Source organism: Rana temporaria, chromosome 2 (genome assembly GCF_905171775.1).
Source record: "Rana temporaria chromosome 2, aRanTem1.1, whole genome shotgun sequence".
NCBI classification, from domain to species: Eukaryota; Metazoa; Chordata; class Amphibia; order Anura; family Ranidae; genus Rana; species Rana temporaria.
This window is the reverse complement of record NC_053490.1, coordinates 430,811,417-430,826,842: the sequence shown is the minus strand read 5'-3', so window position 1 is coordinate 430,826,842 and position 15,426 is coordinate 430,811,417. Positions and strand designations below refer to the sequence as shown.

Genomic DNA, 15,426 nt, shown 5'->3' with positions numbered 1-15,426 from the left:
GGTTCACACCGGAAATCACACAGGAACCCAGTGCGTGTTCCTGTGTGATTTACATATGATTCAGTGTGGTGCCATTTCAGCCCATTCATTTTGAATGGGCTTAAATCGCACTGCACCCCACCAAAAGTAGAGTATGCACTACTTTTAGAAACTCACTGCAACTGCATCACATGGTACTTCTGTACCATGCGATCCAGGGTAGGCAAATGCACTGCATTTGCAACCTTCATTTAGGGTGTTGTTAACCTAAAATTGACACCCACTGCAGATTGCAACTGCAGAGTGTTTTAAATGTGGTGTGGGAAATGCGCACAGAAGGAGGGTTTCATGCACCAAGTTCTGGTGTGAACAGGCCCTAACATTATTCTGTGTACATCATTAGTAATAAGAAATGATAATCTATTTCTATTTGTCAAACAAATGCAGTTAGCATCCTTACTGAAGGACTGCTAAGAAAATAGAGTGGCATATATGTATTAGCATTGTTTTGTGTACATGAGCTGCCTTACAGATGTGAATTGAGGAAGAAGAGGAACAGCAAAACACAATCACCAAGCATCATCACTTGGCTAGAATCATAAGGATTGATTTACTAAAGACAAATAGGCTGCTCTGCTTACAAGGGAAGTTGGCCTTAATTACTGAATAAGGTAAATCTCTGCTAACTTCTATCATCCAATCATGTGTAGGCAAATACATTTTTTTTTATGTTTCTTACACATACATGTTTCACCACAATTACTAAATTAAAGGAAACATTCCCTTGCACAGCACTAATTCCCTTGAAAAGTGAACAACTTGTTGCCATTAGAAAATCACCCCATAAACTTTACATGCCTTAAATGAGTAAACATGCCCATTTAATACTGTAACTAACAAAAAACAGAAGAAAGGAATCCTGTCATATGAGAATTATTTAACTTCTCTTTCAGAAAATGCTGATTGCCTGTCTGTTGGGTTGATACAGTTGCCTCAGGACTGTCCTGAAGTCGCTATCCTGAAAAAATACCTCACTTGCTGAATGTTTGTTTTGGGTCAGTGACTGAGGCCTCGTACACACGACCGAGGAACTCGACGGGCGAAACACATCGTTTTGCTCGTCGAGTTCCTTGTGAAACTCGACAAGCCAATTTTCTCCATTCCCGTCAAGGAAATAGAGAACATGCTCTCTTTTTGGCTTGTCGAGTTTCTCAACAGTTTCCTCGACGAAAATGTACACACGACCGGTTTCCTCGGCAAAAAAATATCTCCCAGCAAGTTTCTTGCTGGTTTTTGCCAAGAAACTCGGTCGTGTGTACGAGGCCTCAGAAACTGGTCAAGGCAGAGGCTCATCATGACAGCAAGGCCGAATTTTTTGAATAATTAGAAATAAGGCAGTTAGGGTTTGTTCACACATGCAGCAGCCCTCGCCATCCCTCTGAAAAATGATCCGTGATGCATCGCTTCTCAGAGTATATGTTGCATTCTCAATTCCTTATTTAACTCTGTAAGACCCCTTTCACACTGAGCCGCCCATAGCGTCGGCAGTAAAACGCCACTATTTTTGACCGTCTACGCCAGTGGTTCTCAACCTGGGGGTCGGGACCCCCTTGGGGGTCAAATGGTGATTTGCAAGGGTCACCGAATCCTGGGCTGTTCCTGGAGCCCGCAGCCTCCCACTCAGCTAGGGTGACCACGTGTCCTGGTTTGCCCGGGACAGTCCCGCATTTTGTAGGTCTGTCCCGGGCACCTTCATTCCAGGACAATACAGTGTCCCGGAATGAAGCGGACACAGCCACCCCCCCCCCCAGGCCAACCTGATGCCCCCAAAAAAGGGCGCCCCATTACTGCTTTACTCACTGACAGTACTTGTCCTGAACAGGAATGCCTGGAGGAGCACAATCCCGCCCCCTGTTTGTGATTGGAGAAATCATAAATCCAGCCACTTGTGTCCAATCACTGTGCTGTGATTCGTTACAGCACAAGCTGATTTACTGGGAAGGGAAGGTGTCCCTAAATGGTAGTTTGGAAATGTGGTCACCCTACACTCAGCTGCTTCACAGCCGGGCATTCAGTTCACGGCATGGCTGGGGGACAGAGACTAGAGGTCAGTTGATGTGAGGAATGTAAAGTGGGAGAGGCTGGAGGAGACCCTAACTCCTGATTTCGGCATAGGTGTCACTGCTACGAGACACCACAAAGTCACTCACAGAGACACCCACTGTAACACTACCTGTGAATATAGTTGCCATTAAAAGTCCCCACTACAGTTCTCAGATCAGCAGATGACCTTGATCAAGAGCATCTAAGTTGACTGACCAGAGCTCCCCCAGCATTGCCACTGATCCTATTAAATACCAAGGAGTAAGAGAAGGAATAAAAATAGAGAATACATGGAAGGGAGAGAAAAAGAGGAGGAGGAACAAAGAAAAAGGTAACAAAAGACGGCTAGAGAGGGATGGGGGGAAAAAAGGAAAGAAAGGAGAACAAAGAGAAAGAGTGGTACATCCTCAAATGTACCATAAGGGGTTTTAATACTGTACGAGTGGAAGGGACTCAGGGAGCACTAATTGTCCGTGGGTTAGGGGCGCAATTTACTTGTCTTGCCTTGGGTGGGGGTATCTGTGTATTGTGTGAAGGGTGGGTGCGCTATGTATTTACTCTGACCCTCCTTCGGGAGGATCGAGTATTCCCTCATTCTAGTTACCAGTATATGCCGGTCTGTGGGGGGGTGTCCATTAGGGAATTATCTGGGTAGGTCCACCTATTTTTTGGGGACCCATTTTTTATGCCTGATACATGTGTGTTCTTTTTGATATATTTTTTCAATAAACTTGTAGTTAACTCTTTAGGGTGTGCAGCAGTCTGTCTCTTTTTTATTTTTTATCTTTGTTATATTGTACTTTTTGATTGCACCCCCCGATAATATCGTTGAGTATTGCACTATTCTTTATTAGGTGGGATTCCCATATTTTCCTTTTTTTTCCTATTGCCTTGGGTGCTGACAACCCACGCTACGAAAATAATTTTACTGTTAGGGGTCCCCACAACTTGGGAAATGTTATCAAGGGGTCACGGCACTAGTAAGGTTGAGAACCACTGGTCTACGCTATTGCGGGCGGTATAGCCGCGGTGCCCATTGATTTCAATGGGCAGGAGCGGTGGAGGAGCGGTATACACACCGCTCCTTCACAGCTCCAAAGGACTTTTTTTACCGTCCTCCTAGCGCAACGCTCCAGTGTGAAAGCCCTCAGGCTTTCACACTGGAGACAATGGAGCAGCTGTAACGCTATAGAGCCTGCCATATGCCCTCAGTGTGTAAGGGGTCTAAGATGCATCACTGCGCTGCAATCACATGCATTGCATGTGGTTGTGGGACAGTTACAGCGCAGCCCCATAGACTTGCACTGATTGGCAGCAATGCGTCATGCGGATAAGCATCACTTGTTACAGCTGCGTGTGTACAGCCCTGTCCAGCCCTACAAGCCCTTGTTCAAGGGGGAGGTAAAACCACAACTCAGCTGCCTGGTTTTAATGTCCCCTAGCTGCACATGTGAACAAAGCCTTATTGTAACATAAAAAAATTCTGCCATGAAAGGTAAGCCTAAATACACATTGGCATGGTATACAAAAGAAAATACATATACAGTATATATATATATATATATATATATATATATATATATATATATATATATATATATCTAAATATATATATATATATATTTATACTGTCATAATTTTTGCTAAAACTATCTAGCTAGCAGTAAAAAGGAAATACAGTATATATATATATATATATATATATATATATATATATATATATATATATATATATATATATATATATATATATATATATTTATATTTATATATTTATACTGTATATATATATATATATATATATATATATATATATATATATATATATACTGTATTTCCTTTTTACTGCTAGCTAGATAGTTTTAGCAAAAATTATGACAGTTTATACATTGTTAAAAAAGCAGCCAATAGTGTGTCCAAGCAAAACAGTGTTAAGACTATACATTTATATAATGTTAAGTTTTCTCATCATTAAAGATTACCAAAGATAAGCAATTCAGTAATTATCATGCTCTTTGTACGCAAATGCTTTGCTGAAAACCTAACAAAAGGGAAATGTTTATATGGTTAATGCTTAATTTAAAACATTTGTTTTTTGCTGGTGGGAAAGGCTAACTCAATGTACGGGATTAGGTGGATGGAAAAACAAATGGATTAATGTGTAATTCCATGGAAAATTCGAACTAAAACGAAATCTCCTCCGACTTCCATTCTAAGACTATTCCATATACCCTGTAAAAGAAAAGATGTGTATACTTACCTACTCTGAAGAGCTGCGGTCCAGTCACGTGATCAGCTTCCAGCACCGGCTTCAGTGTAGGGAAGGGGGATTGCCGACAACCGCTGCTCCATTGTAGGCCTATGGGTGACATCATCATCCAGACTCTGCAGCCATTGTCGTCGCCTCTCCTCTACACGAAAACTGACGCTGGGACCCAATCATGTGACCAGAGCGGCTTCAGAAAAGGTAAGTATAGACATCTTTACTTTTACATGGCAGATAGACTAGTCTTAGAATAGGGGTGGGTGTAGATTTAGGCTTAGTTAGAATATGACTTAAACTTCACTATAACTGTGCCTTTGCACTTATATCTAGTTTACACACTGTTATGTATGGAATGCACATATTCAGTACAGCCCGGTCTGTACAGTAGTTTGATATTACTTGGAACACTTTGGGGTTGATTCACGTGAAATTGTTCTAAAGGCTCAAGGTTTAAACCTTGTGTGTGCAGCAGGCCCCCCAGCCCCCATAATACTTATCAGAGCCCCATTGCGATCCAGCAACGTGGACTCTCCCTTCTCATTGACTGAGACAGCAGCGAGAGCCATTGCTTTTCACTCACAGCCAGTGATGCAATGAGAAAAGAGAGTGGGGGCGGGGAGGAACTGCGGCTTTGTGTCTGAATGTACATGCAGAGCAGAGGCTCGGGAGTGAGGCTGTTTGAGTGCCCCCACAGTAAGCTGTGTGCTGTGGGGGCACTTGGAAGGAGGGAGGGGCCATAAGCACCAGCAGGGAACCTGAGAAGAGGAGAATCAGGGCTGCTTTATTTTTTAAACTTGCCTATAATATTACTTTATCCACCTCCCTGACCACCATATAGACAAATGACGGCGCCCTCTTGTTCTGGGCCAATGTCATATGACTAATCTTGGTAAAGAGCCAATGATGCGGCTCTTTACCCATGTGATCGGCTGTGTCCAATTACAGCCAATCACATGTAAGCACGGAAGTGCGGGTATTCGGCTCTCCTCATCTCACACTGACAGTGTGTGAGGAGAGGAGAGCTGATCACTGGCATCTCCTCACAGGGGAGACCTGTACAGATAATCAGGGCAGTGATGCCAGTCTGTGCCCATCAGTGACACCAATCTGTGACTATCAGTGATGCCAATTTGTGCCCATCAGCTAGGCCATTTTGTGTCCATCAGTGATGCAAATCAGTGCTGCCCTTCAGTGCCCATCTGTGCCTGCTCATCAGTACTGCCCATCAGTGTCCATCAGTGCCACCCACCAGTGCCCATTAGTGCTGCCTATCAGTGCTGCCTATATGTGCCATCCATCATTGCCCATATACTGCCTATGAGTGCCCATCAGTGCCACCTATCAGTGCCCATCAGCACCGCCTATCAGTGCCCATCAGTGCTGCATATCAGTGTCACCTATCAGTGCCCATCAGTGCTGCATATGAGTGCCTCCTCATCAGTGCCAACTCTTCAGTGCCCTTCAGTGCCATCTCATCAGTGCTGCCCCATCAGTGCCCATTAGTGCAGCCTATCAGTGCCCATCAGTGCAGCCTCATCAGCACACATTGGTGAAGGAGACAAATATACTTATTTACAAAAAAACATTTTTACATTTTCTGTATTTTTTCTTTTTGTGGAGAAAAAAAGAAAAACCCAGTGGTGATTAATTACCACCTAAAAAGCCCTATTTGTGTAAAAAAAAATGTAAAAAAAAATCATTTGGCTACAGCGTTGCATGACTGCGCAATTGTCATTCAAAGTGTGACAGTGCTGAAAGCTGAAAATTGGAAGGGCGTGAAAGTGTTCTGTAGGCAAGTGGTTAAAGCAAACTGGCTTTTCACTTTGTAAGGGAGTTGCCACTTTCAATGTGCAGGGGAATTTTCTAGGCATGAATGTGATGAAAATCCACTTTGCAAAGCGTACCCAATCCTGTTCAAGGAAAATATAAAAAAAAACTGTTGTTTGCACATGATTTGATGATGGAAGTCAGCAGAGCTTCACCCAGAACCTCATTCACTAAGCTAAGGGAAGATTCCTTTGCAAAGCGAACAGCATATTTCCCTTTAGTAAATCAACCCCATCGCATTGAACTAACCCACAGCAACCCATAGCAATCAAAAATCAGCTTTCATGGTCTGTCTCCTTTACAATAAAGCATGTTATAAGCATATCATAATTGTTGCTTGCACCCATATGACCGTATCTCATGTGCTTACATCAATTTCTTAAACTAGCAGTCAGAGGCATCATATATCATAAAAGAAATAGGATTCTAAAAATAAACTGCAAAGGTTAAACGCGCCTGTGTTATATAACACGTTTATTTGAAATATCTAGAATTCTTCTTTAAGTGGTCTCTACATAAGACTTCCCCGTAGTGTGAAATATGTTTACATGTAAGAAATACATATCTACGAAATGACATCATCCTTAATTAGTGTGAAATGTACATTTCAACCCTTCCAGCCTGCACAGCTTTGTCCAATAAACAAAACATACGTTGTAAATCACTGTGAAATTCACTTTCAAATGCACTTTCTATCCATGTAAACTTGGCAGTGATTCATACACTTGCTTCCTCTAGTGACTAGATCCAGCCCTCTATGCGTGCTATAGCATTCGACTCATTCTACAACTTTATCAACTGACTTAATGCTGTGCCTAAACTCTGCTAAGTGAATTGCCAACATTCCTGATACATCAGATGTGTTTTTTGGACTTAAAAGACATAATTTGCTTATTTTAAACTGGTATCCAAGAAGATGTGCAGTGCTAGAGGTAACAGGTAGGTGTGATCTGTTTGTTTTTCTAAACTCTCGGTTTCTCATGTACATTTAATCTGTTTTATGGACAAGACTAAATTATCAAGAAGGAATGATGGTGATTAAGATTTACAAGTATGTGCATTTTTGAGTTGTTTGTGTACTGAGGAAAAGTTTCTATTTGTTGTGTCTTTAATCAATTATTATTATCTATCTATCCTTGTCTTCTATATATCATTATTGTATAGGTTGTCACACCATGTGTGGACATATCAGTCATTCATTGGCAAGGGTGCGGTAGATAGTGACAATTATGGAAAGGATACAACTAAGGCCCCGTACACACGACCGAGTTTCTCGGCAGAATTCAGCCATAAACTCGGTCGGAGCTGAATTCTGCCGAGAAACCCGGCGTGTGTACACTTTCGGCCGAGGAAGTCGACAAGTTCCTTGTCGAGCCAAATAGAGAACATGTTCTCAATTTCCTCGTTGTACTATGAGGAAAGTTGGCTCGCCGAGATCCTCGGCAGCTTCACACAGAACTCGACGAGCAAAACGATGAGTTTTGCCCGTCGAGTTCCTCGGACGTGTGTATGGGGCCATAGACATTTCTGAAACTTTTCCTGATCAGCTTGGTGTTATGGAATACTGTACGTATATCATAGAAAGGTGTATAAGCTCATAAAGGTTGTCCCACCATGCATGGACTTACCAGTCATTAACTGGCAAGGGTGCAGTAGGTAGTGACAATTATGGAAAGGATACAACTAAGACATTCCTGAATCTTTTCCTGATCAGCTTGGTGTTATGGAATACTGTATGTATATCATAGAAAGGTGTATAAGCCCATATATGTTGCCCCACCATGCATGGACTTACCAGTCATTAACTGGCAAGGGTTCAGTAGGTAGTGACAATTATGGAAAGGATACAACTAAGACATTCCTGAAACGTTTCCTGATCAGCTTGGTGTTATGGAATACTGTATGTATATCATAGAAAGGTGTATAAGCCCATATATGTTGCCCCACCATGCATGGACTTACCAGTCATTAACTGGCAAGGGTGCAGTAGGTAGTGACAATTATGGAAAGGATACAACTAAGACATTCCTGAATCTTTTCCTGATCAGCTTGGTGTTATGGAATACTGTATGTATATCATAGAAAGGTGTATAAGCCCATATATGTTGCCCCACCATGCATGGACTTACCAGTCATTAACTGGCAAGGGTTCAGTAGGTAGTGACAATTATGGAAGGGATTAAACTAAGACATCTGTGAACACTTTTCTTCATCAGATTGGTGTTACCTATTTGGTGTTACAGAATACTGTCTGCATATCATTTAGAAAGGTGTGTAAGCTTATATAAGTTGTTACACAATGTATGGACATACCAGTCCTTAATTGGCAAGGGTGCAGTAGATAGTCACAATTATGGAAAGAATACAACTAAGACATCTGTGGACACTTTTCTTGATCAGCTTGGTTTTACCTATTCGGTGTTACAGAATACTGTCTGCATATCATTTAGAAAGATGTATAAGCTCACACAGGTTGTCACACCATGCATTGACATACCAGTCAATAATTGGCAAAGGTTTGTTAGACAAAAATGCCATAAAAGATCAAACTGAGACATCTGTTGACACTTTTCTTGATCAGTTTGGTTTTACATATTAGGTGATACAGAATGCTGCCTGCATATCGTTTAGAAAGGTGTAAAGGCTGGTGTTGGTTATCACACCATGCATAAACATTACCTGTCATTAATTAGTGAGTGTTTGTTAGATGTCAACTACATAAAACATAAAACTGAGGCACGTTTCTTGATCAGCTTAGCGTAACCTAAGGTGCTACAGAATAATGTCTGTACATTATTACAAAAATGTATAGGCTCATGTAGGTTGTCACTTCATGCTTGGACATACTAGTCTATAATTGGAAATTGTGTAGTAGAAAGTCACAATTAGGTAAAGGATAAAACTAAAGCGTCTGTTGACCACCTTTCTTGATCAGTTTGGTGTTACCTGTTGGGTGTTACAGAAGCTTGTCTGTATATCACTAGAAAGGTGTATAAGCTAATAGGCAAGGGTGCAGTAGATAGTCACAATTATGGAAGGATAAAACTAAAGCCTCATACACACTATCAGTTTTCCTGCAGGTTTTTCTCTTCAGGTTTACCAAAACCATCTAATATGAGGTCAAACCTCAAGAGTGTCAATTTGTATGCAATCAGGCAGGCCCTTGCACTACATGGTTTTGGTAAACCTGAAGAGAAAAACCTTCAGGAAAACTGATAGTGTGTATGGGGCTTAAGACATTTGTGAAACATTTCTTGATTAGTTTGGTGTTACCAATAAACACTTTTCTTCATCAATTTGGTGTTACCTAGTGGGTGTTACCGAATACTGTCTGTATATCATTAGAAAGGTGTATAAACTCATATAGGTTGTCACAACATGCATGGACATACTGGTCATTATTGGCAAGTGTGTAGTGGTTAATCACAATTATGGAAAGGATAAAACAAAGACATCTATTGACACTTTTCTTGATAAGCTTGATGATACCAGTTGGGTGTTACAGAATAGTTTTTATATCATTAAAAATGTGTATAAGCTCATGCGGAGTGTTACGCCTCACTTGGACATGCCAGTCATTAATAGGCATGGGTATAGTATATAGGCACAGCTACATAAAGAATACAACTAAAACATCTGCTGACACTTTTCTTGATTAGCTTGGAGTTACCTAGTTGGCTTTGCAAATAACTGGCCACATTTCTATCTCTAAGCCTCTGACAGTAAATAGTTCCAGGGGTTAAAAGCCAGAAAAGTACCTGCTATGTGTCTACAAGTATATATGACTGCAAGCCTTTCATCTCACACAGGTACTGTGTTCTGTTCACAGGGCCCCGTACTGTTTAGGATTCTTTACGCTGCTTGGGAATATCAATTTCATGTGTAAACTGAGTGTTTTCACATGTGTTTGTAAAAACATTAGTTACTCCAAGAGTCAAGCTCTGGCTTATCCCCTGTCCTCAGCTGTAAGATCCTGTTGTGTGTATGAGTAGCTGAAGTGGGAGCGGCAGGAGGATATCGGGAGGACCAGTGTGAGAGAGCAGGATGCTTCTAAGTATAGTGGGGATAACCTGCAGGGCTGGTTGAAACATGTCATAGCACTCTGCAGAGGTCAGGACATGATTTCTATAAGGTACGATGTGTAGCACTAAAGATGCTAAAAGAATATATATAGAATAGAATATTTATAGGCTAGAAGATTGTACTGCTGCTTAGACCTCATACACACTATTACATTTTCTGCAGATTTTTGTCTTCAGATTTACCAAAACCATGTAATATGAGGTCAAACCATAAGAATTTCAATTTGTATGCAATCAGGCAGGCCCTTACACTGCATGGTTTTGGTAAATCTGAAGACACAAACATACAGAAAATCTAATAGTGTTAGTCTTAGTGATGCTGATCATATCCCTCAATTAGAAAGGTAATGCAAAGACTTATCCCTATATGTGAAAAGCCCATTAGCTTACAACTACCTATCAGATTTCAGCTTACTGTAGTGAGTTCAGTAAAATATGACTTGGTGGTTGCTATGGGTCATGTATATGTCATTTCATCTTCGACATAGGATTTGTACTTACCTATTCTACAGTGTGTTCTAGGAGCAACCATGTCTACGGTTTAATGAATTCTGATTGGCTGATTTGGGTTATAAACCTGTGCAGGCTTCAATAAACTTTAATATGCATTGCAATGAAAAATAAAGAATATGTGTAACAGGTGTTTGCACATGGAAGAATAACCTGAAATTGTGTTTAGTGTCTGATAAGTCAGTGCTAAAGATGTCCTGCCTGTTAGCAAAAATTACTTTTAAGTATAACTCAAGGAAAAGCTTTGTGTGCATAAGAAAGTGAAATGCAGAGCATTAGGTGGATATGTAGAGAATTAGAATAAAGTGCACTGCAGTGCAAAGCAACTCACCTCCCTGCAGAGTAATTTGGCAGAAGGCGAGCAGCAGGATGATGCTCCGCAGTGGAGCGGCAGGCCGTATGCTCTCCATGTCTCACAATGCCCCCGTCCCCTCACACATGCTGGGTTTTATCCCGCCGCTCAGCTCACATCCCCAATGAGGGAGGGGCAGCAAGAGACACGACGTCATTCTAACAGTGCCAACAGCCCCATCCCACACCCCCCCCCCTTGATATTGGGAGAGGAGGGGGAATATTTTATTTTGTTTTGTTTCCTTTTTTCCTTTTTCTTTTTTTTTTTTCATTTTTCTTGGCTGACGTTCTGCAATTCTGGCTGAAATAGACATGGGAGCCGAGCCAGGGAGAGGGGGGTGTAGAATTCTCCTTTCTGTGTTTATCTGTCTCTCTCATTCTCTGTTTGTCTGTCTGTCCCTCCACTGGCTTCACGGGGGATTTATCAAGTTCATTTGCTAGCTCTGTGCCGGGGCAAAAAGGCATCCAGTTTTATCAATGAACTCATCCCGTTACTTTGGAGTGCAGGTGCAAGACGTGCTCGGGGGAAAGATGAGAAGACTGTGTGTTAAGCAGATTGTTTCCAGCATGTATGAACGTCTGCGGTTATGGGAAAAGAAAACCCTTCACTTTCATGATCTGAGAATATCAAGTTGTGAAACTATAAATCTCGGGCACTGAGATTCCAAGTTATAGGACTTTCCTACTGTAAAATGAAATTTGGGACTTTAAATAAAAAAAATTTCTCCAAGACCTGTTACACGTTGTGCAGGTTATTGATAATGACTTCAAGCAGTTAGATGAGATCAGGTACAAAATCCTCTAACAGACTTGACTCAGTATCCATGATGATCGCTTTCAATTAAACACAAAATGCAATTAGCGCTTTTTCTATTAATGGAAAAATGGATGCAGAGTTTTTTTTTTTTTTTGCTTAATGTTTTACAAATGTGTAATTCTTGTTTGTGGGATTAACGTACCGTTTTAAACGGACATGGTAAATTGCCAACACTGCTTGTCTCTAATAATACAGGCAAAAGGTAATGCAGGATAGCAAGAACCTCATAATATTTAACATCCCATTATCACACAAGTTCAACAGCTCCGTTATGTTTCAAATTGTTTTATATGTCTAGCTTAGGCCGCCATATGTGGGATAAAATGCTTAGTGTTGTAAGGTTACATATGAGTTATGAGCAGATTTATGGCTGGATGAAAGAGGAATACATGACCTACGCTTCCCATTACGGGGCCTTGAATAAAAATCAGAGGCTTGCTATTTCCATAGCAACTCACGTGGCCGCTACAAGGCCCAGGTGATGCTAAGTGCAAAGTCTTTCCTAACTTTAAAGTGACATGTTCCTTCACAAAATATGTGCAGTGGCACAAAGTGCTAACAGAAAGCCAATATTGTCTTATTTAAGCCACTGAAGAAAAAGCATTGCATTTAGGTGCTTGTTCAACAACTACAGGCTCCTTAAAGTGTTACTAAACCCCGGACCCTGCATTCACTATATCTGGTCTCCCACAGTACACAGAAAATGGAAATGCAATTATTTTAGTAAATATAAACTGCTAAATCTGCAGTATATAGCAGTCTTATGACTTCTATCCGTGTCCGGCCAAGCAATGGTTAATGCTTGTAGGAGGAGTTTTCATTTTCCTCTGACTGTCCTTTGAGGCTGTAGGACCCTTACCCTCTGTCTGGACAGTGCTGATTAGCCCTGTGCTGATCACATGCACCCTCCCCAAAACGTAAAACTCTCTAGCCCAGGGATATGCAATTAGCGGACCTCACGCTGTTGCAAAACTACAAGTCCTATCATGCCTCTGCCTCTGGGTGTCATGCTTGTTGCTGTGTCAGTCTTGCTATGCCTCATGGGACTTGTAGTTCTGCAACAGCTGGAGGTCCACTAATTGCATATGCCTGCTCTAGCAGTACACACCAAGCTGAGCATGTGCAGAGTGCCTCCAAGGCTCTGTACTATCAGCAAATGGATTGGGGATAGTAAAAAAAGGGGGGGATCATAGAAGACAGGATCACGCAGCCTTTTTACACAATGTGCAGCATTATCCCTTAGGTTCCACAGTTAGTATAACAATAATGCTTCACTGCATATACAGACTTATTTTACTGTTGTGGCTTTAGTAACACATTAAAATATATGTACACCATCACCTTGTAAAACAATCCATTCCGTTTAGAATAGAAATGAAAGACAAAACATTTGTGTATACATATAAAACACATTGTAAATACGTTTTCCCCTTTTCTATAAGTTATCACAACATCTCTGTTCTAAGCTACATAAGGAGCTCAGAGAGGTATGGGTGGAGAAACAGCAGTACACTGATTTTCCCAGTGAATGGCTATGCAGGGGGGGGGGGGGGGGGGCTTGTCAGCACAGGTCTGATTATTGACAGAGAACAGGCTAAGTTCACAGCACAGCTAGCGATCTAACCTTGCTGTGCTCTCATGTCTGGTATGGTCAGTTTTTATCAAGAGAGCAGAAGGGACTGGCATAAACATTAGAGATTTTATACACAGGAAGCATTAAAAAGAGAACAGGATCCTTTTTTCTATACAAGTACATGGTACAGCAGCCATATCAGGAATATGAATAGTTGGGTTTACATATTCTTTAAAGCAGAACTCCATTGGTATATTAGTTCAGCCAGTCTTAAGATTTACACACATCTGCCACACTGCACACCCAGGCATACTTTTTTTCCCCACATGGGGCATACTTACTTTATTCCTTGGAGCTTTCTATGTCACTTCTCTACTTCCAGTCTGTTTACTTGACAATGAAGCAGCACCAGCATTACGTCTGTTAAATGAGTAGAGAGGTGATTTAGGAAGCAGCAAATCCTAACCAGGAAAGTAGTAGTAGTAGTAGCTTAATCTTCCAGACTATGAAGGTTAATGGAAGATGAGGAGTGTGTGGTGCTCTGTCCCAAACAAAGCTTTGCTGCATCCACATCTCCTTTCTGGTTTTCTTTCTGAGTCTAGATCAGTGGTTTCCAAACTGTGGCCCAGGGGACAGATGCGGCGCTTTGCTTGCCTTCACCTGGCCCTTGGGGCACTTTTCTTTCCACTGATAAAAGATACTCTTCCTCCCACAGACACCAACAATGGTAAACTATTCCTCCCACCGACACCAACAATGGGGCATAATTCCTACTACTGACACCAACAATGGGGCATGGTTTCTCCCATTGACGCCAACAATGCGGCACTATTTCTCTTACTAACACCAATGATGGGGCACTATTCCTCCCACTGACACCAGCGATTGGGCATTGTTTTGCTCACTAACACCAATAATGGGACCCTACCCCCCCCCCCCCCTCCAATACCAAAGATGCATTGTTAACTTTCACGGACACCAGGACTATTTCTGATTCCAATGGCCACAGTCCGGCCCCTTTAAAGTCTAAAGGACAGTAAACTGGCGCTTTGTTTTGAAATTTTGGAGACCCCTGGTCTAGATCCTTCTTTTAGTACTGACAAAACCCATATGAAGGGGACAATAGTATGTAACCTCTGAAATGCCCCTTTTAGTTTTTACGCTCTAAGACTCCTTTCACATGGGCCGCTGAGGGCATTAAAAGCAGACGGTTGATCCATGTTTTTATCACTCCCCCACCCAGAAGTGGACATGGTGCCGCTTGGCACAGTACACATTTTTATGGCCACGATGCAATTTTATTGCTACATGCAGACTTTGACAAGTGGTACCAGCTGTTATACTCTCCCTTGTAAGTAATTGTGGGCAACGCTTAGTTTGCATTTGCGGTGTGGTCCTGCAATAAAAAAATGTCATTCAGCACAAAAAAAAGAAAAGAAAAAACAGGCAGTGAAAGTATGGTCTCCTGAATTCCTGCTATTACCACTCTCTGAAAAGTAGATCGCTTTCTAGGGTTGCCACTTTTTCTTCAAGCAAACCCAAACACCATAGAATTTTTTTTGAATATACACTAAAGAATTGTAACAGATCTGGGACACCATTGGGTGCTCCAAAGAGAACAGTAATGTGTCATGCAAAGCGCCCCCTCACCTACTTGTCACCCCTGTTCCGAGCCACATTCTTGTCTGAATAATGAAGGACAGTCTAGGTTTTGAATCTGAATGCAGGTGTCCGGGATTCAGTCCACCTGCAGCCCAGACACATGATTCAAAACCCGGACTGTCCGGGTGAATCCCGAACAGGTGGCAGCCCTATCGCTTCCCCATAGTGGATGTGCATCACTGGACCTTGGTCTGTAGCTCCCCTCCAGCTGTGTCTGTTTGCTCCATATTATCACTTTGTACCCATGCTCTTAGAG

General features: G+C 41.7%; 1 protein-coding gene and 1 long non-coding RNA gene across 11 annotated transcripts in view; one reads left to right on the top strand and one right to left on the bottom strand.

Moving 5' to 3' along the window:
* Nucleotides 1–11,201, bottom strand: part of ELN (elastin) — a 123,024-nt gene extending 111,823 nt beyond the window's left edge. For all 10 annotated transcript variants that reach the window (XM_040338300.1, XM_040338297.1, XM_040338305.1 and 7 more), the window contains exon 1: nt 11,099–11,201. In XM_040338300.1, the coding sequence (XP_040194234.1) occupies nt 11,099–11,177 (79 nt within the window). In that variant the 5' untranslated portion in view covers nt 11,178–11,201. The remainder of the gene's footprint in view (nt 1–11,098) is intronic.
* LOC120927550 overlaps nt 6,842–15,426 on the top strand; it is a 30,439-nt gene continuing 21,854 nt past the window's right edge. Inside the window, exon 1 of the long non-coding RNA XR_005747098.1 lies at nt 6,842–7,114. This is a non-coding gene — a long non-coding RNA (uncharacterized LOC120927550). The remainder of the gene's footprint in view (nt 7,115–15,426) is intronic.